This window comes from Littorina saxatilis, linkage group LG9 (assembly GCF_037325665.1).
Source record: "Littorina saxatilis isolate snail1 linkage group LG9, US_GU_Lsax_2.0, whole genome shotgun sequence".
Lineage (NCBI taxonomy): Eukaryota > Metazoa > Mollusca > Gastropoda > Littorinimorpha > Littorinidae > Littorina > Littorina saxatilis.
The window spans coordinates 18,251,408-18,274,154 of NC_090253.1; the positions used below are offsets into that span (position 1 = coordinate 18,251,408).

The 22,747-nt window shown below is 44.2% G+C and overlaps 1 protein-coding gene across 5 annotated transcripts in view; it reads left to right on the forward strand.

Annotated features, from left to right (window-relative positions):
• The window catches only part of LOC138975481 (BCAS3 microtubule associated cell migration factor-like), a 35,131-nt gene that overhangs the window by 5,150 nt on the left and 7,234 nt on the right, over nt 1-22,747 (forward strand). For 3 of the 5 annotated variants that reach the window (XM_070348174.1, XM_070348179.1, XM_070348176.1), the window contains exons 5-19: nt 280-416; nt 1,000-1,110; nt 2,459-2,535; nt 3,060-3,136; nt 3,306-3,389; nt 4,631-4,807; nt 5,193-5,423; nt 7,236-7,329; nt 7,792-7,935; nt 8,415-8,696; nt 9,324-9,501; nt 16,060-16,160; nt 16,660-16,763; nt 19,128-19,318; nt 20,432-20,556. In XM_070348174.1, coding sequence (XP_070204275.1) covers nt 280-416; nt 1,000-1,110; nt 2,459-2,535; nt 3,060-3,136; nt 3,306-3,389; nt 4,631-4,807; nt 5,193-5,423; nt 7,236-7,329; nt 7,792-7,935; nt 8,415-8,696; nt 9,324-9,501; nt 16,060-16,160; nt 16,660-16,763; nt 19,128-19,318; nt 20,432-20,556 — 2,113 coding nt within the window. The remainder of the gene's footprint in view (nt 1-279; nt 417-999; nt 1,111-2,458; nt 2,536-3,059; nt 3,137-3,305; nt 3,390-4,630; nt 4,808-5,192; nt 5,424-7,235; nt 7,330-7,791; nt 7,936-8,414; nt 8,697-9,323; nt 9,502-16,059; nt 16,161-16,659; nt 16,764-19,127; nt 19,319-20,431; nt 20,557-22,747) is intronic. The other 2 variants (XM_070348175.1, XM_070348177.1) reach the window with 1 other exon arrangement.

The following is a 22,747-nucleotide window of genomic DNA, read 5'->3' on the forward strand; positions in this document are numbered from 1 at the left end:
TAATTCCATTCTTTCCATACCATCCTGAAGAAGGCATGCAGTTACATTTCGAAATATTGATATAAAAGCACCTTACCTGGTTACTGGTGTGTTTTCTTTAAATTATTTAACTGCTCAGAAAAGTTCTTTTATTTGTTGCTTAATCATTTCTCTGTCCATGACAGAGACCATTAGAATGTCATACTCATTAATGTTTTGTTTTGTCTACAGTTAAACGTTTGATAAACTATCTTTTCTTGGTTTTTTCATTCTGTCATTTCTACTGTTCTGTTTGATCAGCATCAAGGTGAAGCCCTGGAAGTTTTGTCGCTGCGTCAAGGTCCCATCTCGTACATACGAGTGTTGCCCACACCGACCCCTGATCTAGATGGATTCACCGGCAAGCGTCCCTTGGTGGCCATCTGTGATTCCTCTAGGTAAATATTTAGTTTTGTGGAGCACATTTTACTGAGGGTGGTAGAATATATACATGTGTTTGCTTCTAAGATAAGTATTCAAGAAAACACTTTGAAGAGAGCAACACATTCTGTGAATACATTCTGCTCGATACCTGTAGTACAGTGGAACCCCCCTTTTAAGACCTTCAAAAATCTGAGAAAATCAGGTCTTAAAAAGGAGGGAGTCTTAAAATGGGGGTACATTTACAGAGGTTATGAACAGAACGTCTAAGAAAACAGGGTCTTAAAATCAAGGAAGTCTTGAATTGGGGTGTCCTAAAAGGGGGGTTCCTCTGTATAACTGTACATGTGTATACATGTAGTCATCATGTGGTATTCTAAAATTATCATGCAGCAGCCAAACGTTTTTTTCTCCAAATCCAACAAATTTTGCATGAAGCGTTAATACATTTAACATTTTATGTATTGTGCATATTGTTCGAGTATCATACTTGCAACCGTACATCTAGTATTCAAGAATTACCTGCGTTATAGACATATCCTTTCATGATTTATTTAAAATCATTCACTCTTTTTTTTAAATGACCTTTTACCTCTCTAGTGCTGGGCAGCCATTCTGTGGGGTGAAGTTTGTGTCTCTACGATCTGGTGACGAAGTTCACAGCGCTTCGTTCAAAACGCTTCAGGTTCATGGCATTGAAGTCAACAAGAAGTGAGTGGTGACTGAAACAGCTTGCATTTCTGTGTGTGAATGGTGAATACTAACTGTTACCTGAGAATATTTTGTTTAAAAAAAGTTATAAGAAAATCCCACAAACACTAGGTTTATTATGTGAATTATGCTTTTCAGTTTGGCACTCTAGGCTTTCATCTTTTCTTTTTTTGTCAGTTGTTATTGAAGACAAATATTTTGTTCATTACAATTTCTTGTATACATGTGTATGTCCCTTTATGTTCACTAAGCTGTCTTTGTGGTGATGGTTGTTGTTGTGGTTGTTATTTGTTTGTTTTCAAGAGTGTACATTGTACAATATAAGAATATATAAAACAAACTAATCATGCATGTAATATCCTGCTGTGGTATCTTTCAAATAGTGAAAGGGAAGTATTTGAAAAGTGGAATCCTGAGTTGTGTGAAGATTAAACAAGTCGCGTAAGGCGAAAATACAATATTTAGTCAAGTAGCTGTCGAACTCACAGAATGAAACTGAACGCAATGCCATTTTACTCGTAGCATCGTCAGGCCACCGCTCATGGCAAAGGCAGTGAAATTGACAAGAAGAGCGGGGTAGTAGTTGCGCTAAGAAGGATAGCACGCTTTTCTGTACCTCTCTTTGTTTTAACTTTCTGAGCGTGTTTTTAATCCAAACATATCATATCTATATGTTTTTGGAATCAGGAACCGACAAGGAATAAGATGAAAGTGTTTTTAAATTGATTTGGACAATTTAATTTTGATAATAATTTTTATATATTTAATTTTCAGAGCTTGTTTTTAATCCGAATATAACATATTTATATGTTTTTAGAATCAGCAAATGATGGAGAATAAGATAAACGTAAATTTGGATCGTTTGATAAATTTTTATTTTTTTTTACAATTTTCCGATTTTTAATGACCAAAGTCATTAATTAATTTTTAAGCCACCAAGCTGAAATGCAATACCGAACCCCGGGCTTCGTCGAAGATTACTTGACCAAAATTTGAACCAATTTGGTTGAAAAATGAGGGCGTGACAGTGCCGCCTCAACTTTCACGAAAAGCCGGATATGACGTCATCAAAGACATTTATCAACAAAATGAAAAAAACGTTCGGGGATTTCATACCCAGGAGCTCTCATGTCAAATTTCATAAAGATCGGTCCAGTAGTTTGGTCTGAATCGCTCTACACACACACACAGACAGACACACACAGACACACACACACACACACACACACACACACACACACACACACACATACACCACGACCCTCGTCTCGATTCCCCCCTCTACGTTAAAATATTTAGTCAAAACTTGACTAAATATAAAAACTGTATTTTTTCTGTGTGTTTACAGCTACATTGCAATGATCTTCCTGGAGAAACTGGCCATCTTTGATGCTTGTCGGCTGAAGCAGCTCTGCTGGATCGGAGGTAACCTTCTGTCTGGTTCAAACCTGACTCCCTACCTAAGTTGAACCTCAGCAGAAAACTGAATCAGTATTGTTCAAAGTTTGTGACCCTTTGAATGCTGATTTATCTTTCTGAGACATGGCCTCGTATCCATTCTATTTTATTTTCCAAATCTGGTTGTAATAAATGTACTTCAAGAGGAATTGGGTTTTTTTGTTTGCATTTTACTTTTTCAAATTAAGTATACAAGAAAAATGAGGTAAGATCATTCCTTATTTTGAATGGTAATGGTATAAGCAAGAATAGTTGCTTTTTTTTACAACCACAAAACAGTCAGCGGGTCGGTGCTACAAGTTGCAATTGCATCTGACCACTTTTTTGTAACAGAGTACAATTTTCTCTATTCTAATGGGCTTTGTTTAACTGGCTTTTATATCTATCAGTTCTGGTAACCATTCCCATTTTTGTGTGTGAGTGCTTTTTGCTTGTTTCGTCACCAGCCTTAACGAGCTTATATAATTGATTTGTCCATCATTCTTGGACAGGTTGCTTCCCTTGCCCAGGCATCAACCCCAACCCCATTGCACTGGGGACTCACTGGCTGGCTTTTGCTGATAAAAAGGTTGGTGATATCTGTTGAGAATGCCAAAACTGAGTGGAAGGCAGGTACAGATCATAATGAAATATTGAAAAGCTGCATCATGTCGTATGTGTTAAGTTATGTGAGATGAACGATGAATTTTGTGATTATCTTGTGAAAAGCAAATTAGAAATATATATGCATGTTTCAGCTTGTACCAGTGCACCAGTCGGGAGGCGGCATGTCGGGCGATGGGTCGCAGAGCTACGCTGCCACTGTGATTAGTGCTGCTAAGGTGAGGCTTGTACAGTGGAACCTGTTTGTTTGTTTGTTTGTTTGCTTAACGCCCAATCCACCACGAAGGGCCATATCAGGGCGGTGCTGCTTTGACATTTAACGTTCGCCACACACGAGACAGAAGTCGCAGCACAGGCTTCATGTCTCACCCAGTCACATTATTCTGACACCGGACCAACCAGTCCCAGCGCTAACCCCATAATGCCAGACGCCAGGCGGAGTAGCCACTAGATTGCCAATTTTAAAGTCTTTGGTATGACCCGGCCAGGGTTCGAACCCACGACCTCCCGCTCCCTGGGCGGACGCCTTACCACTAGGCCACCGTGTTGCGGTAGTGGAACCTGTCTGTGAAGACCCGGGCCCCACGATTTAAGACCCCCCCACACCCCTTTTTGAGACCTTGCTATTTTGTAGATTTTCTTTTTATTGCCTCTGTAAATTTACCTTCATTTTATGACTACCTGCTGTTTTAAACCTGTTGTTCTCAGATTTGTTTGAGGTGTTAGTAAGGAGATGCAAGGAAGACTTCATGAAACTGAATTTGACACTGAAAGGAAATGATCAGGCAATTTAGTTATTCTTGATTAATTGCCAGGCGATACTTCTCTGTACAGTATTAGTTTTTATTTGTGTGCACAAAAATATTGTCTCCTGATTTCATTCTCATGTAGAAAGGGTGTCTAACTGCTTAGACATATGGACATAGACATAGAACACTTTATTATCTCAACGAGGATAAACTCAGGTGTGGTGTATACAGCATTACAATATACAACATAAAACGTAAGAACATAAATAAAATATTGAGGCGCAAATAGTCCACTCATAATAGTCAAGATTAGGACGACAATATCAAAACAAATCTCTCTCTCTCTCTCTCTCTCTCTCTCTCTCTCTCTCTCTCTCTCTCTCTCTCTCTCTCTCTCTCTCTCTCTCTCTCTCTCTCTCTCTCTCTCTCTCTCTCTCTCTCTCTCTCTCTCTCTCTCTCTCTCTCTCTCTCTCTCTCTCTATGTTTTGTCCTTTGATCCTTGCTCTGTCTTACTCAGTCTGTCTGTCTTTCAGGTATGATCAGTGTTGTAAGACCAAAATATACAAGACAAGATTCTTTTACTAAGCCTCAGCAGTATAAGACACAAACATCTCCATTAAGGGTTTAGTCAGTTTTGAGGTTTTCAACATCTCCGTCATAATTATCACTGTAACCACAAAAACTCTCAGTGTGTGAGAAATGTGTTCCAGGGTGCCTTCAAGGGGCTGACGATGTTCAGCGAGGCAGTGGTGCACAGTGTGACGGGGACCAAGCCTTCCCAGAGTCCCAAGAAACATGAGCTGGCGCCCCCTGATGAGAACGGACATCGTCCCGGCATCGTGTCTGTAGTGGACCTGAAAGCCATCACTGCTGCTACCAGAGACATGGTAGGATTAAGTTTTGACTTGGTAGTGTGATCTGCAGAGACTCTGAAATATGTGTGATGTTGTGTGACCAGGTGCAAGTCCTTGAATGAGAGCTTAGAACGTTGAATTTTCTTTAAAATGTTTGTAGATAAAAATGTCACTGTTAAGGCATGTTAGGATAGAAATCGTGTTGGTTCGAACATCTCACTGACTAACAAATAGATATTTTTACACATTTTCTTATTTCATGTGCCTGTTAGCTCAAAAGACACAGAAAACTTACTTTGGCTTACATGATTTTATGTACTGATGCACTGACAGAAATTCCACACAAGCAACCAAACAAATGAAAACAAATAGAACCTGAAACTAAACCGAACTGTTGCTAAGTCTTGGCATTTTGCAGTGGTCGGTGTCAGACGACCCAGAAATCCAGGGCCTCCTCGCTCACTTCCACGCCCACGCTAACGAGCCAGTGGCGGCCATGGCGTTCGACCCGAGCGGGATGTTGCTGCTGACGGCTTGCAAGCTGGGACACAACTTCCACGTGTTCCGGCTGATGACGCACCCCTGCAGCTCCTCCCTGGGTGCCGTGCATCATCTCTACACACTGCACCGTGGGGACACCACTGCCAAGGTCAGTGATGGAGTTGAGATTTTTAATTTCTATGCACGTTTTTGTGATACAGTGCACAAGAAACAGCCTCACAAGTTACAGACGAAGCTGAATACAGTGGAACCCCCCTTTTAAGACTTCCTCCTTTCTAAGACCCTCCTTTCTCAGATGTTCTATTCATAGCCTATGTAAATCTACCTCCATTTTCAGACTCCCTCCATTTTAAGACTCCCTCCATTTTAAGACTCCCTCCATTTCAAGACTCCCTCCATTTTAAGACTCCCTCCATTTTAAGACTCCCTCCATTTTAAGACTCCCTCCATTTTAAGACTCCCTCCATTTTAAGACTCCCTCCATTTTAAGACCTGATTTTCGCAGATTTTTGGAGGTCGTAAAAGTGAGTGAACAGTGCAGCTGGCCTCAATTAGCCGGTGACACCTCTCTGGCCACAGCACCAAACAGTACATGGCTGGGGGGAGGGAGAGAGAGAGAGAGGGGGGGGGGGGGTAGCTGGCTAAACTCAGTGGGGTGTCCGGTGTCCCTGCATGTCAGCAGGAAGAGCATAGGAGAGAAATAGAGAGGTGTACTCTTTCAAACAATTTCCAAGGATCAGTTGTCAGGGCTTAGGGTAGTCAGTGAGGGAGAGTGAGAGCAGTGTTGTGTACATTGTATTTCCGACTGAAGAGTGAAAAGTCACTGCCACAAGATCGGCATGCAGTCATTGTAAAGCCAGACAAGAAGAATGATTATGACATGCGGCTCTATCTGCTGGTTTTTTATTCAAACTGGTTTTCAACGCTTATTCTCACAAAGCATCTGCACACCTGCCTCTGTGCTGTGTTTGTGTGGCTGCTTTTGTATGATGTCAGTGCATGGTGAGTGCGTTCACTGCCTTGTCACCACTTTCCCACCTTTTCAGAATGTTTTCTTTGTCTTGGATAATTCTTTGAATTTGCGATTTTTCAACATCAAGACTGTTACGCTGACTGAGAGTCTTGGCTTTGTCTGACAGAGTCGTTACACAAGCTGTTAGGTCGGTCCTTAGACGTTTAGAGCGGGGTGGTCGCTACACTGGTGACAACTATGTAAGGAAACACATCGGTTTAAAAAAAAAAAGGGTCGTTGTGGCGGGGTAGTCGTTAGAGAGGGGGGTCTTTGTGAGGGGTTCCACTGTACAGGATACAGAAACAATTTCTAGAGGTGAGTACACTGGTACGTCTGTTTTAAGACCTCTTAACATCCGAGACATTTAGGTCTCCATAGAGAAGGCATCTAGATTGGAGGTCAAGTTAGTGACACTATGAAACAAAACATGTGAGAAATTGAGGACCAATAGTAGAGAGAGTCTTACTATGGGTGGTCTTGAAAGAGAGCTTCCACTGTAAGAGGGGACTAACAATTAGTAAACGGACTACCCAAGATCTTCTTCTTCTGCGTTCGTGGGCTGAAACTCCCACGTACACTCGTGTTTTTTGCACGAGTGGAATTTTACGTGTATGACCGTTTTTTACCCCGCCATTTAGGCAGCCATACGCCGTTTTTGGAGGAAGCATGCTGGGTATTTTCGTGTTTCTATAACCCACCGAACTCTGACATGGATTACAGGATCTTTTTCGTGCGCACTTGGTCTTGTGCTTGCGTGTACACACGGGGGTGTTGGGACACCGAGGAGAGTCTGCACACAAAGTTGACTCTGAGAAATAAATCTCTCGCCGAACGTGGGGACGAACTCACGCTGACAGCGGCCAACTGGATACAAATCCAGCGCGCTACCGACTGAGCTACATCCCTGCCCGCCCCAAGATCAACACGGCTGTCTTCTTTTCCTACCAGGTGACGCATGTTTCATTCACAAGAGACAGTCGCTGGGTGTCCGTCAGCACTCACCGCGGTACAACTCACATCTTTCCCATCACGCCCTATGGAGGTAAGCGTTACAGTCAACACAATTAATGGGTACAGCTCAGTTGGTTTGCATTGTCTCTGTTTCACTTATTTACGAGACTTTTTGTGTCAGTGTTGACTCAGACTTAGCATTACATTCAACATGTAAATGGGTACAGCTTAATTGATTTGTATAGTCTCTGTTTCACTGAGTACTCTTGTGTTAGTCTTTTGTAGACTTAGAATTTGAGGTAGGAAATTGAAATCATGAGATTCAAACCTATTTGCGTTTCATCAAAGCAGATTACACTGAAAATGTGAGGAGGGAAATTGAAACATTGAATTACGAAGACTTAGTATTTAGACTTTATCAGAGCAGAAGAAACAACCTGATATTTGTTTGGTGTGCATCTATATTTTTCTTGAGGCAGCAAGGCCTCAGTGCAGTTTTCTCCACAAAATGAGATTGAAAATTGAGAATTGAAAAGATGATTGTTTCGTGCAGGTACAGTGAACGTGCGCACCCACTGCCAGGCGAGGGTGGTCAACCGTATCAGTCGCTTCCACAAGAGTACCGGTCTGGATGACTTGGAGCAGGGGGCTGCCGGCCGCCACAGTCCCGTGCTGTCCAGCAGCCCTGGGAGTGCAGGTGAGTGGTTCGATTCTGTGTGTGTGTGTGTGCGTATGTGAGTACTGTGGACTCTGTGTGTGTGTGTGGGGGGGGGGGGGTTACGTGTGTGTGAGTACTGTGGACTCTCTGTGTGTGTGTGTGGGTGTGTGTGCGAGTACTGTGGACTGTGTGTGTGTGTGTGTGTGTACTGTGTTTTTTGTAGATATAAAAAACAGTTGCTTTTGGTCTTGTTTTAGTACTTCATACCTGTACTTTGCCTCTAGATATCTGGCTCAGGCTCTAAACTTTTTGTGGGTGCTTTGAATCATGTTTAAACAATAAGTGATGTGCGATTTTTGAATGCACAGATGTGTACAGATGCCTCAAGTTTATTTTCAAAGCTGATCAATTCAGTTTGTTTGTAATGTTTTTTCCCCTCAAAAATGCATGCGAAAAGTTGAATGCTCAAACACTTCAGCTACAGCCAATTACATTGATATCTAATTTAATTTGTTCAGGTCCACAAGACCACTACCCCAGCCTGATTCGCCAGAACGCCCTCAACAACAACATGGGCAACCCCCGCCTTCCCCCCTTCCCCCACCCCTCCACTGTCCAGCCCCTGGCACAGATCAAGTCGCAGGACATGATCGCTGGCCTCGGTGCCGGAATCAGCGGTGCTACGACCGTTCGACCAAAATCTCCGCCCAACAGCACCTCGGCGCCAGACAATGTTTTCAGTGTTGCGGCTGTGTTCTCGTCTCCTCGTCTATGGGTGACGACATCGAACGCTGAGAGAAGTAAGTTGTTTTTGTGGTTTTATTGTTTCTGTTTTGAGATGTTGTTTGTGAAAGCGAAAGGTTTCATTCTCAAGACATTTTCTTGTGCTCTGTGAGTGTGTGAAAGGGAAATACATTTTGCAACAGCATGTTCGGATCACTGTGTTTTGTCAAGTTGCAACATCCATGTTTTGAAAGGATAGCTTTTTTGAGGGTTCAATTTGAGTTATTCTATGCTGCACTTTGTGTTCACAGACAATTGTCAGGGAATACATGAGATTTTTACAACAACATCAAAACTTCAAGAAGAAATTAATTTTTGTAGGAAATATTTCTTTTCTTCTTCTTCTTCTTCTTCGTTCATGGGCTAAAACACCCATGTTCTCTCATGACTTTGCACGAGTGGGCCTTTGCATGTATGACCGTTTTTAGACCGCCATTCAGGCAGCCATACGCCGCTTTTGGGGGAAGCATGCTGGGTATCTTCTTGTTTTTTTAACCCAGAGTTACAGGATCCTTTCCATGCGCACTTGGTCTTGTGCTTGCGTGTACACACGAAGGGGGATAATGCACTAGCAGGTCTGCATATAAGTTGACCTGGGAGATCGGAAAAAGGACATACAACTCATGTTACGTTTTTTTCCCCAGCAGCCTCAGCAGGGAAAAAGGTGACGGCAGAGGGACTGTTTGTGGCCAGTCAGAGTGGGACACTCATCCAGTACCTGATGGAACCGCGTGCCAAACCAGTGACCTCCGCAGACAAGATGTCTGAAGACATGCCGCTAGACCTGGGCATCACTGGACAGCTCCAGTGGACACTCAGCAGGTCACTCCTCTGTTTGTGCTTTGTTGTCTTTATCTTGACTTAGAAACAGCTGTGTGCTGAGTACAGTGAAACCCCCTTTTTTCTTCTTCTTCTTCTGCGTTCGTGGGCTGAAACTCCCACGTACACTCGTGTTTTTTGCACGAGTGGAATTTTACGTGTATGACCGTTTTTTACCCCGCCATTTAGGCAGCCATACGCCGTTTTTGGAGGAAGCATGCTGGGTATTTTCGTGTTTCTATAACCCACCGAACTCTGACATGGATTACAGGATCTTTTTTGTGTGCACTTGGTCTTGTGCTTGCGTGTACACACGGGGGTGTTCGGACACCGAGGAGAGTCTGCACACAAAGTTGACTCTGAGAAATAAATCTCTCGCCGAACGTGGGGACGAACTCACGCTGACAGCGGCCAACTGGATACAAATCCAGCGCGCTACCGACTGAGCTACATCCCCGCCCATTTTACAGATTTCAAAGAAAGGTATTAATAGCAAAGCACGAAGCCTGAACCTTACAGAAACTGGTCTATCAAGTATTGCAGCTATAGGTTGAACATTAACTGCAAAATGTAACTCATTCACAGTACTGTATCTGCAGAAAAAAAAGTTCAGTTAAAACATGAACTGGTTGATCTGCCAAGTTGACAAGTGTAGTTCCTGTATTGTCTGATTACGTTCAGTAAATTCAATAGTTTATCCTTACCTCTGTGTGACTGTTATTTGTATCTGAGAAGTTTATTCAGTAGTCTTATCAAACGTAAGTACATGTATTTAAATGCTTATAATGTTTTTTGCTTATCATGTTTAATGTTTGTAATGTAGTGTTGTGTTTGTTGTATCATGCACAGTCGATTAAATTACATTCTTATCCCAACTCACATCAAGCAATTTACTCCAGTTTAGTGCTAGGACGCTGAATAGCATCGCCTTGGTAACAAGGGGAGGTCACCCTAAAAAAGAGCTACCTTGACCCCTTATCATGACAAAGTCACGCGTGACTTCCTGACCTTGCCGCCATCTTTGAATCATTTCACTCTCCAGCGATCTGTGTCTACAGACGTGTTTTGATTTTGCTCCGGCTTTCAGCCGGTTTGTCTGACTTCTGCCTTTGTCAGACCCTGCCTTGGTACTTGCACACGGTCCCTCTGCTCCTACTGTGTGTTTGGGTGAGCTTTTTTGTCGTTTGTTATCGTTTTGTGACTTAGGTTTGGTCGAATACTTAGCTTTGTTTACATTTTTTCCGTTCGCCATGTCGGATAAGGAAAGAATAAAGATGCTAAGTTGGTGGCCGAGCCTTCTCCCACAAAGAAGCCTTCTCGTAAGTCGTAGAGTTCGGCATGTTAAGCTTTGATTAAAGTCACAGATCCTTGACTAAATCCTCGTTTGATGTGCGATAGACTTACCTAATTCTCCGGCTATGCCTAGTTTGCCTTCAGCTGCTTCACCGGTCTTGTCCGGTTCAGGCCCTGTTAGCGAGAAGCAGGATGTTTATGCTATTTTGCACTCCTTGAGTGCTTAGATATCCTCTCTTTCAGCCGAGTTTTCGTCTACCAAGGCTGAGATGTGTCTTTGCCTTCCGGTGTGGGAGGTGTGCGTTCCCTTGCCAGGGTGTGTGTTCCGCCTTCCTCCACTTTTACGTCCGCCGACGTTCACGCCTCGTTTGAGGGCAGCCGTGGTGTTTCCCTGCTGCGTTCCCAGGCCTCTTGGACTGACGACGATCAAGGTATTTATACTTCGCCAGTAACCGGGTTCTCCGGCCAAAACGAAGTGCGTGTTTGGAGAGAGTAGCCACACCGGTTCGTGTGCGCGAAAGCTTAGGCCCTAGGTCTACGTCGTTCCGATTGAGTGAACGTCTAGATCGAGGGAAAAGCCCAGACACGCGTTCGGTCTCTGACCGAACAGGGGAAGTGCGTCCTCCTACACTCCCTAGAGGAACAGTGGGTGCGGCAGCACAGCTTTCATAGCTTTCCCCGCTTCCGCCTTTCAGGCAGGAAGCAGTCCCTAGGGACGTACCGCTTGGGTATAAAATCCCTCGTGGGCGTCTCTTCCGGGCGACACTTCGTCGGACTATGGTAGTCACGGCGGAAGTGTCTTGCCTGACTTCACGGAAGTGAGGGACTACGAGTCGGATTTTGGCACTTCCGTCCAGGGTGACGAAGATGTCAACTTCCGCATACCGACTAAGCTTCCGCAAGCTCTGGCTTTAGCGGAGGAAGTGGCTTCACGGTATTTTGAGGAGGGGGTGACATTCCCCGCTTCCGCCCTCTGGGCAGGAAAGCAGTCCCTAGGGACACACTGCTTGGGTATCGCATCCCTCGTGTGTCGTCTCTTCTGGGTGACGCTTCGCCTGACTATTGTAGTCAGGGCGGAAGTTTGTTGCCTTGTTGCACGGGTGTGCGGGATTATGAGTCGGATTTTGGTGCTTCTGTTCAGGTTGACAAAGATGCCAACTTCCGTGTACTGGTTGAACTTCCGCTAGCACTGGCTTTGGCGGCGGAAGTTACTTCAAGGTAGTTCGAGGAGGGTGCGGCAACACTTGTAGGCTTGTTGCCCAACCTCCTTCCGCTTTGGGGGATTCCCGTTCTGCGAAGGACGGAAACAGCAGTTCAGTTTTCGGAAATTCCCGTTTTCGGAAATTCCCGTTGGTAGCGTTTGAGCTGTCTATGCTACTGACTACTGGGCAGTACGGCGGTGCGTTTCACGCTGTACCGTGGTTAACAGCACAAGGTCTGGCTCCTGATTCAGAGCAGCCTTACCGTGCTTCTTTGTTTTTAGCCTCAGCTTTGCCTGCTGGTTTGGCTAAGAGGTTTACACTGCTGCATAATTCAGTCAATTTGATTGGCTCGTTTGCCTTGCCTCGTTCCACTTTTCCGGAACTTGCAGTCCTTAGGCAAGATGATACAGCAGAGACAGAGTAGTCCCGTTTTCGGAGAATTCTCTTTTGTCTTTGGAGTAACTGGCTTACGCTTGCTTGAGTTATCGTCTCTCTCTGAGACTTTGCAGAGATCTCTGTCGAGATTGATCGCGTCGTCATTAGACCCATTCAGGTTTCGTGACGATGCGGTAGAGAAAGTTGTCACTTTTCTGGTAGGGAAGACGGCTACAGTAGAACAGTATGTTATACTGAGTCCTCTTTCTTGTCTCTGGGGGAATAAGCACATGATCTTTTCAAGTTATCCTCTGTTTAGGAAACTTTGCAAGATTTTTTTATAGAGCTCTATCTTCTCTGCTCTTGTTAACTTCGAGTTTCGTCGTGACGCACGGGAGAAGGATGTCATGTCGCTTCTAGCTGCTTTGGCTAAAGTCTTTTGAACAGCGGAGCCTCCCAGCGCTTTTCTTGGCACATTGCTTGGCTCAGGTTGCAAACAAGAGGCGGATCTACTCCGCTCTTTGCTTTTTGTGGTTCATCTTCTGGGAGAAGCTGTGATCTGCGTCGGCTGGCCACATTTGGCCTTTATTTAGGCAAGATACGGAGCTAAGCAAACACACATTGGGTTAAACCCTCTGCCTTAGGCAGCTTCGCGGTATGTACGCCCATCTTTGGTGCGGCATACCTCTTATTTTTCACCTTCTAGGGTGAAGTTGCTAAGGCCTCAATTTTTGTTTTTTGCCTCTGTGGTGAAAAACAAGGCAAGCTGTTAAAACTTTCTCGGCTTTTACGGCTTACGGAATTGCGCTTTCTCATCAGGGTCATAAGCTTTGGTTTCTGACAAGTCGCCAGAACATGTCCAAATTATGGGCTCACATTCTGACTAAATTTTTAGGCTCACTGAGCCATTGCTCGTAACCTCTCAGTCGGAACTTTTCCGGCTAAGCCTACCTCTTGAGGCAGTGGCTTCTGTCAGCGACTTTCGCTGCGCAGCACAAAGGACTCGCAGGAATTCCTTAGTTTCAGCTTTTCTTTCTAAGAGGTTACGGAAAGAACTAAACACCATCATGTGGCTAAGCCTAGGTTTGGCACAGACGTTTTTAGCATTGGGGTTGTTTTTCTTCCACACGCAAAGACATACACCGTCGATTGGCGGGTACGCCCTTCACAGAGAAGGGTGGACAGGTTGCAAAGTCTGTTTCGTACTCTGTCCTTGATAAAGAGAGCGGCTGTACGTGTTCTGACCTCTCTTCTTGGCCAAATGGAATCGATGGCCACTCTTGTGCCCTTAGGCAGAGTCCACAAGCGGCCATTTCAGGCTGCCCTGAGTTCGCTGTGGAAGCCTTCTCTTCAGGGCTGGGAGACAGTAGTCTCTCTTGAAAGCTGGTTTCGGCGCACAACGAGGCAGTGGCTGCTCCCTGGGATTTCACAGGGAGTGCCAATCTCGTTTGCCCCCCCCGGACGAGTTTCTGTTCACAGACGCGTCTATGGAGGTCTGGGGTGCCCATCTTTCTGTTCACACTGCGTCAGGTCTGTGGAACGAGACGCAGAGTGGGGGGCACATTAATGCCCTAGAGTTAGAGGCTGTTTTCCTGGGACTCCAATCGTTTCTGTCTATGGTCAGGAACGAATAAATTGGGGTTCGCACAGACAACACGACCATGGCGGCCTATTTCAACAAACAGGGAGGCACTTTGTCTCTCGCTCTTTCTGTCAGGTCAGGTCAGATTCTTGCCTGGGGCAGCCAGCACCTTATTCTGTTGTCAGCGAAGTACGTCCCAGGCATACTCAACGTTCTTGCGGACTACTTCAGTCGCCCGTAGTGTACGATGCACACGGAGTAGACTCTGACTCATCAGGTCCTACAACGTCTGGGTGGCATTTCAGCAAGCCTACAGTCGATCTGTTTGTGACAAGATTCTCCTGCAGGCTTCAGGTCTTTATCTCCCCCTTTCCAGACCCAGAGGGGAGGGAAACAGACGCCCTCGAAGTAAACTGGTCGCGTCTGAGCCTATGCTTTCCCCCCGTTTCATCTCTTGGGAAAGGTTCTCAGGAAGGCGGAGCGGGGACAGCCTTGCTTGGTGTTGGTGGCCCCTTGGTGGCCCAGCCAACATTGGTTCCCCGTCCTCCTTCGCCTCGCAGACGGCCCTCCTTTCTTTCTAGGTCGCTGCGCCGTTCTGGCTCCTCAGACGCTACTTTAGGCTTTGTCCAAAAGGCCCACAGGGAATCGACCAGCACTGTTTATGCGTCACACTGGTCAGCTTGGACAAAGTGGTGCTCGGAGAATGGAGTTACTGCTACTTCACCTCGCTCTGTGCATGTAGCAAATCATCTCTCGTGTTTGGCTGCTCAGGGCTTGGCTCCTTCTTTTTTGAGAGTCAGGCGCTCAGCCATTTCTTCTACTCTGAAGCAATTAGGGCATAGCATTAACCTGGGCGGTGTAATTGCTAGTGTTCTTAAGGGGGCAGCGATTGGTTTTACGAAGGCTAAGTCCCCTCTTCCCGCGTGGGACTTATTTTTTGGTACTCAAGTTTCTAGCCTCTTCGGATTTCGAACCTTTAGCTTCAGCGAGCTTAGCTAACTTGACTCGTAAAGCCTTGTTCCTCGTTTTGTTAGCCTCTGCCAGTGGAGGCGGTGAGGTGCACGCTCTTTCAGGCCTGGCTAAGGATATTTTTTTTTGAGAGCTATGGCTCTTTTGTTTTAAGATTTCGGCCGGAGTTCCTTGCCAAAACCAAAAACAAGGTCTGTCCTCCTCTGTTATTCGCATTCCTCCTTTAAGTAGGATTCTTGCGTCTGGTGACCCTGATATGGTCAATTGTCCTGTTCGTACTCTTACCAGCTACTTATCCCGTACCACGCCCATTAGGTCTAGGGACCATAAACTGCTCTTCATCTCAGTTGACACTGAAAGGAGCAAGGACTTGTCGCGGGTCACTTTGGTAAGATGGGTCTCTACGCTTATTAAACAAGCGTATGCGTGGTGGCACAGACAAGTTGGGATTGGGCATTCTGTCCTTCCTATGAAGTTGTCAAGAACTCATGAAGCCAGAGCCTGGGCTACTTCTCTGGCAGTCCTCCGCTCAGGCGTGCTGGCAGAGGTCTTAGGCGCTGCCTACTGGAAATCGCAGGGTGTTTTTCTTCAACTTTTACCTGCGAGATGTGGCCAGCACTCGTCATGGTGGCAGTAGCTCCCTACCAGCCATTGTCGGCTGGACAAGTGGAATTTTGTTTCCCCACCTCCTTCATTAGCATTCTGCTTGATGTGAGTTGGGATAAGAATGTAATTTAATTGAAAATTTTCATCTAAATTTTAATTTGATTATATACTTACCCAACTCACATAGTTGATACCCGCCCGCCTGCCCCGCTTTTGGGGTTTTTATGGGGGTTTGTTCCTAAAAAAGAGGGAAATTTTTCTATGTTCGCTTTCGATTGAATGATTCTAAGATGGCGGCAAGGTCAGGAAGTCACGCGTGACTTTGTCATGATAAGGGGTCAAGGTAGCTCTTTTTTAGGGTGACCTCCCCTTGTTACCAAGGCGATGCTATTCAGCGTCCTAGCACTAAACTGGAGTAAATTGCTTGATGTGAGTTGGGTAAGTATATAATCAAATTAAAATTTAGATGAAAATTTTCAATTTCAATCTCTCGTGTTTAGAAAATGAAGTTAACTTGATTTGATTGGGTTACAGACCAAAATCCTCTCAGGACATATCGCTGCGACAGCCATCTAACAGTCCGCTCCTTCAAGCGACGGATGCTTTGCTGACTCAGCAACTCACACCATCTGCTGGTTAGTTGGCTTTGTTTTGTCTGGCTGGCTGTTTTTCTGTTTGTCTATTTGTCTCTGTCTCTGTGTGTGTCTCTATGTCTCCGTTTGTGTGTGTAAGTCTCTCTCTCTCTCTCTCTCTCTCTTTCTCTCTCTCTCTCTCTCTCTCTCTCTTTCTCTCTCTCTCTCTCTCACTCACTCATATTTCACTCTGAGACTGTTTGTCTTCCTTTCTCCCTATCTCAGCCTGTCCTTCTGTCTCTCTCTCTTCATCCCTCCATCTTTCTCCCTGTCTACCCCTTCCCTCCCCCTGTCTCTCTTTTTGTTTTTTATTAATTCATGAATTTTGCATTTTGTTCTCGTGTCTGCCACACCCTCCTTGCCCTTGTCCCTTTGTCTTTCAAAAATTCCACTTTCAGTAGATCTACAGTTGTAACTAAATTCTGGAAAACTTGTGCTTGATGTGGTGAGTTACACAGTCGTATGATGAACAAATAAACAGACAAAGGAGATGTGTTTTCAGATGGAGCGGAACCAGGACCAGTGATGCGTTACGATTCCAAGGACAGTCTGTCTTCCGACCACAGCTGCCGAGAGGATAATCCTGATGAACAGTGGCTGTCTCAGGTAGGCACAGATTTGGCCCGACTTTGGGAAGCTTAGTTTTTGACTCACATGCGAAGCAAAAGTGAGTCTATGTACTCACCCGAGTCGTCCGTCCGTCCGTCCGTCCGGACGTCCGTCCGTCCGGAAAACTTTAACGTTGGATATTTCTTGGACACTATTCAGTCTATCAGTACCAAATTTGGCAAGATGGTGTATGATGACAAGGCCCAAAAAAACATACATAGCATCTTGACCTTGCTTCAAGGTCAAGGTCGCAGGGGCCATAAATGTTGCCTAAAAAACAGCTATTTTTCACATTTTCTCTGAAGTTTTTGAGATTGAATACCTCACCTATATATGATATATAGGGCAAAGTAAGCCCCATCTTTTGATACCAGTTTGGTTTACCTTGCTTCAAGGTCAAGGTCACAGGAGCTCTTCAAAGTTGGATTGTATACATATTTTGAAGTGACCTTGACCCTGAACTATGGAAGATAACTGTTTCAAACTTAAAAATTATGTGGGGCACATGTTATGCTTTCATCATGAGACACATTTGGTCACATATGATCAAGGTCAAGGTCACTTTGACCCTTATGAAATGTGACCAAAATAAGGTAGTGAACCACTAAAAGTGACCATATCTCATGGTAGAAAGAGCCAATAAGCACCATTGTACTTCCTATGTCTTGAATTAACAGCTTTGTGTTGCATGACCTTGGATGACCTTGACCTTGGGTCAAAGTCACATGTATTTTGGTAGGAAAAATGTGTAAAGCATGTGAGTCGTATGGGCTTTGCCCTTCTTGTTCTTCTTTGCGCCACACCCCCCTTCTGATCCCAACCACCCCTACCTGAAAAATGTGTGCATTACTTGACAGTATTGTGAGTATATTAATTTTGTGCTGATTTCATATTTTTGGGTCACTGTGGGTTTTAATGGACTGCAATGTTAGAGGGAGTATGTGTCGATGTGTGAGTATTATACATATGTCACACGCTTTCCTTCTTTGCCACTACTAAAGCAAACGTGTGCAAGATTGTATGTTACACGCTTTGGAGCATGTGCAAGAACGGATTCAAACTCGAAATCGTCCCTCCAAAAGCCCCAAAATGCACACACGACTTTTATTTCTCCTGCTGTTGTCGTGTCTTCTCTTTACAAATTCTTCAACGCTGAGAATACTGAAAACGGCATCCCAGACTACAGTACTGTTTCCATACACGAGTTTAGCTTCCCTTGGAAAGTGGCTCGCTCAGGAGGCCTGTTAGTCTGAAACTAGAAGGACAGAGTTCTGAACATAGATGACAAAGACCCCGGAAAGAACAAACATTTCGCGGATGCAGACACAGAAAGACGTCATGAAGAATGGAATGCTTCAAAAGATACAGACTGTGACGATGACTGTGACGTCATTCACATATACCGAGACGTCATTCATAGTTGTTCGTTCACTTTCGTCAAAAAGTAGATCTCTCCACAATGGCTGCTCCTGTGTTTAGGTTTATCAAGCGTGAGTACGCAAAACGTGTTTGTTCTCTCCTCTGTTGAAGCTGTGAGACATAATCGCCATTACGAGCTAGTCGTGTGACAGAGAGTGTTCTTGCACACTCGACTGCTGCTGGTTCACTCCGGCTAAAGCCGTCGTGAAACATCTACAGTCTCGTGTGCAAGAAAACTCTCTGTCACACGACTAGCTCGTAATAGCGGGTAATGTGCGAGTCAGTTTGTCTGTTTGCATATGTTTGTTTATGTGTGCAATCTGCAACTCTGGCTGTTCAGGTGTGCATTCTGTCTGAATGCTGGTTTGTTTGCCTGTGTTATAAAACCACACTCTTTTTTTCTGTTCTTGTGTTTTCTTAAACCTCTCTCTTTGTCTGTTTTTGTGTTTTCTTAAACCTCTCTCTTTGTCTGTTCTTGTGTTTTCTTAAACCTCTCTCTTTGTCTGTTCTTGTGTTATAAAACCTCTCTCTTTGTCTGTTCTTGTGTTATAAAACCTCTCTCTTTGTCTGTTCTTGTGTTTTCTTAAACTCTCTTTGTCTGTTCTTATGTGTTCTCACACTTCTCTCTTTGTCTGTTGTCGTGTATCTCAAACCTCTCTCTTTGTCTGTTCTTATGTGTTCTCTAAAACCTCTTTCTTTGTCTGTTCTCATTGAAAATAAGGGTTAAGTTCTGATCCTTAAACTTAATACCAGCCTCAGACTTAAAAACCAACAGCGACCCGAAAAGATTGCACACATAAACAAACATATTTACAAACAGACAAACTGACTTGCACATATGTAAAATACTCACACACCCACACATACTCTCTCCAACATGGCAGTCTATTAAAACTCGATCATCTTCAAGTTCAAATGAAAATGTTCCCCATTTTCCAACAGGTGGAGATAATCACACATACAGGGCCTCACCGCCGGCTGTGGATGGGGCCGCAGTTCTCGTTCAAGACGTACCAGAACCACACCACCGTCCTGCAGCCCTCCTCCCCCTCCCTCCTGTCCACCAGCCCCGAGAGTAACATCCCCTCCACCATGGACATTCTCTCTGACCAGTGTGACCTTGAGAGTCTCACGTGAGTGGGGGAGAACTTTGTGAGGGTGTATGTGTGGGTGGTTGTTTGTGTGAGTGTGTGGGTGTTTGTGTGGGTGTGTGTCTGTCTGTGTTTGTGTGTGTGTGTGGGTGGCTGGTTGTTTGTGTACATGTTTGGTTGTGTGTGTGTACGTGTGTGCATGTTGTGTGTGTACGTGTGTGCATGTTGTGTGTTTTTGTGAGTGTGCATGTGAGCCTGCATCTGTTTGTGCGTGTGTGCGTGTGTGCGTGAATGCGTGTGTGTTTATGTGTGTCTACAGTTAGGGAAGAGATAACAGTTATATGAATGGATGTTTACAAGAGTGACTGACAGTAACACTGATAACAGTCATCATTGACACGTAAAAAATGTGTGGTATGATGCACAGGAGTTCTTTGACCATTACAGCTTGTCAATGGACAGGTTAAATGAAAGTGTATTTGGAAACTCACTTTGGTTCACAATCTGGTGGAGCATCTTGTGTAAACTTTTGATTATTTCAATGTAAACTTATTACAGTGGAACCCCCCTTTTACGACCTTCAAAAATCTGAGAAAATCAGGTCTTAAAAAGGAGGGAGTCTTAAAATGGAGGTAGATTTACAGAGGCTATGAACAGAAAGTCTGAGAAAGGAGGGTCTTAGAAAGGAGGAAGTCTTAAATTGGGGGGGTCTTAAAAGGGGGGTTCCACTGTATTAAGGTCAAAGGAAACAAGGCCTGAAAAGTATTGGGTCTTAAACACAGAGGGTCTTAAATGTAGACGGTAGCTCAGTTGGTAGAGCACTGGACTTGTGATCGAAAGGTCGCAGGTTCGAATTCGGGCCGGGACGGACACGGGTCAACTTTATGTGCAGACCCAGAGACGGAAGCCATGTCCCACCCCCGTGTCATCACAATGGCACGTAAAAGACCTTGGTCATTCTGCCATAAGTGCAGGTGGCTGAATACACCTAAACACGCAGACACTTGGGTAGCGCGACTCCGTTGCTGCTAGCTTTCCACTGGGAGGAAGCGACCCGAATTTCCCAGCGATGGGACAATAAAGTAATGAAAATGAAAATGAACTGAAAATATAAGTTGGAGGCAGTACCCATGACTCTCTGTGTTATTCTAACAGCTTGCAGCCCACTCGCTCCAGCCCTGTGGCCATGCCTGTGGCGCGTCCAGCCTACCGACGATCGTCCACGTCCGACCACATGCCCTCGCCTGGACGGTCAGCGGGCACTCTGCTCATTGAGGCTGGTCTGTTGAATTAGTGGCTACTTACCTCTACAGTGGAACCCCCTTTTAAGACCTCCAAATATCTGAGAAAATCAGGTCTTAAAATGGAGGGAGTCTTAGAATTGGGGTAACTTTACACAGGTTATGAACTGAAAATCTAAGAAAACGGGGTCTTAAAAAGGAGGGAGTCTTAAATTGGGAGGTCTTGGAAGGGGGGTTCCACTGTGTTACAAATTTGTCAAAGTAAGGGAAGCAGCATGGTGGATTTTTTGTGTGGGATGATAAGGTAGCGTGTGGCTGCTTGAGGAAGCAAGAAGGAGAAGGTTGGAAGCATAAGGCCAAAAAAAAACAAGTCGCGTAAGGCGAAAATACAACATTTAGTCAAGTAGCTGTCAAACTCACAGAATGAAACTGAACGCAATGCAACGCAGCAAGACCGTATACTCGTAGCATCGTCAGTCCACCGCTCATGGCAAAGGCAGTGAAATTGACAAGAAGAGCGGGGTAGTAGTTGCGCTGAGAAGGATAGCACGCTTTTCTGTACCTCTCTTCGTTTTAACTTTCTGAGCGTGTTTTCAATCCAAACATATCATATCTATATGTTTTTGGAATCAGGAACCGACAAGGAATAAGATGAAAGTGTTTTTAAATTGATTTCAAAAATTTAATTTTGATCATAATTTTTATATTTTTAATTTTCAGAGCTTGTTTTTAATCCAAATATAATATATTTATATGTTTTTGGAATCAGAAAATGATGGAAAATAAGATGAACGTAAATTTGGATCGTTTTATAAAAAATATAATTTTTTTACAATTTTCAGATTTTTAATGACCAAAGTCATTAATTAATTTTTAAGCCACCAAGCTGAAATGCAATACCGAAGTCCGGGCTTTGTCAGAGATTACTTGACCAAAATTTCAACCAATTTGGTTGAAAAATGAGAGCGTGACAGTGCCGCCTCAACTTTCACGAAAAGCCGGATATGACGTCATCAAAGACATTTATCAAAAAAATGAAAAAAACGTCTGAGGATATTATACAAAGGAACTCTCATGTCAAATTTCATAAAGATCGGTCCGGTAGTTTAGTCTGAATCGCTCTACACACACACACAGACACACAGACACACATACACCACGACCCTCGTCTCGATTCCCCCCTCTAGCTGTTAAAACATTTAGTCAAAACTTGACTAAATGTAAAAAAATAGTCTGTTTACGGTATCCCGACCGACCCTATATTTTCGCGCGACCCTAGACTTTTTTTTGGCATTTGGGGAAAAAGAAGAAGAAAAAAAGTCTGTTTTTTGGCAAAATAACTTAATAAAAAACGCTCGCGCTGGACCCGAGTACTCTTAAGACTGGCTCGCTCCCCCAGTATAAACTATAGTAAACAAGAATTTATTAAAAAATAAAAATAAAAAAAAAATTAAAAAAATAGACCGCCCATGCCGGGAATCGAACCCGGATCCCTTTGGCCATAGTCGGAAACGCTTTCCTCCAAGCCAACAAATCTGACATTCGCCAGTGAACTCAAATGCCTATACTCCTCGCGCAGTCGTACACGCACGCAAGTAAACAAGAATTTTAAAAAAAATAAATAAATAAAAAAATAGACCGCCCATGCCGGGAATCGAACCCGGGTCACTTGGATTTAAAAAAAAATAAAAATAAAAAATAAAAAATTATTTATTTATTTTACACAATTAAAAAAATTATTAGAGTGAAATAAAACATTAAAACGTTCATAATAAACAATAGTAAACAAGAATTTAAAAAAAAAAAAAAAAAATATAGACCGCCCATGCCGGGAATCGATCCCGGATCACTTTGGCCATAGGCGGACGTGATTCGCACCAGCTAGCTGGCTGTTCCATTAGCTGCACGGCAGTTGTACTCCCACCGCCAAACCTCCCCCCGTTAAGAGTCGTTTTTGTGGAATATTTCGCATTTAGGTCCCAGGTAACATTATGAAGTTTTAATACGATCAATCGGACCTATTATCAAGTTAGTGTATCAACTTTTGAACGAACTGCGCCCAGTAGTTTCCCAGCAATAAGCTGTTAAGTCGAGACGAACAGACAGACACACAATTAAAGTCTGCAGGACCCTAGTACTGCGTACTCGGGGAAAATATGGTTTTGGGGGGGGGGGGGGGGAATCCCGACCTACTGACCCTATTTTTTTTGCCTATGTTCCCGTAAACACA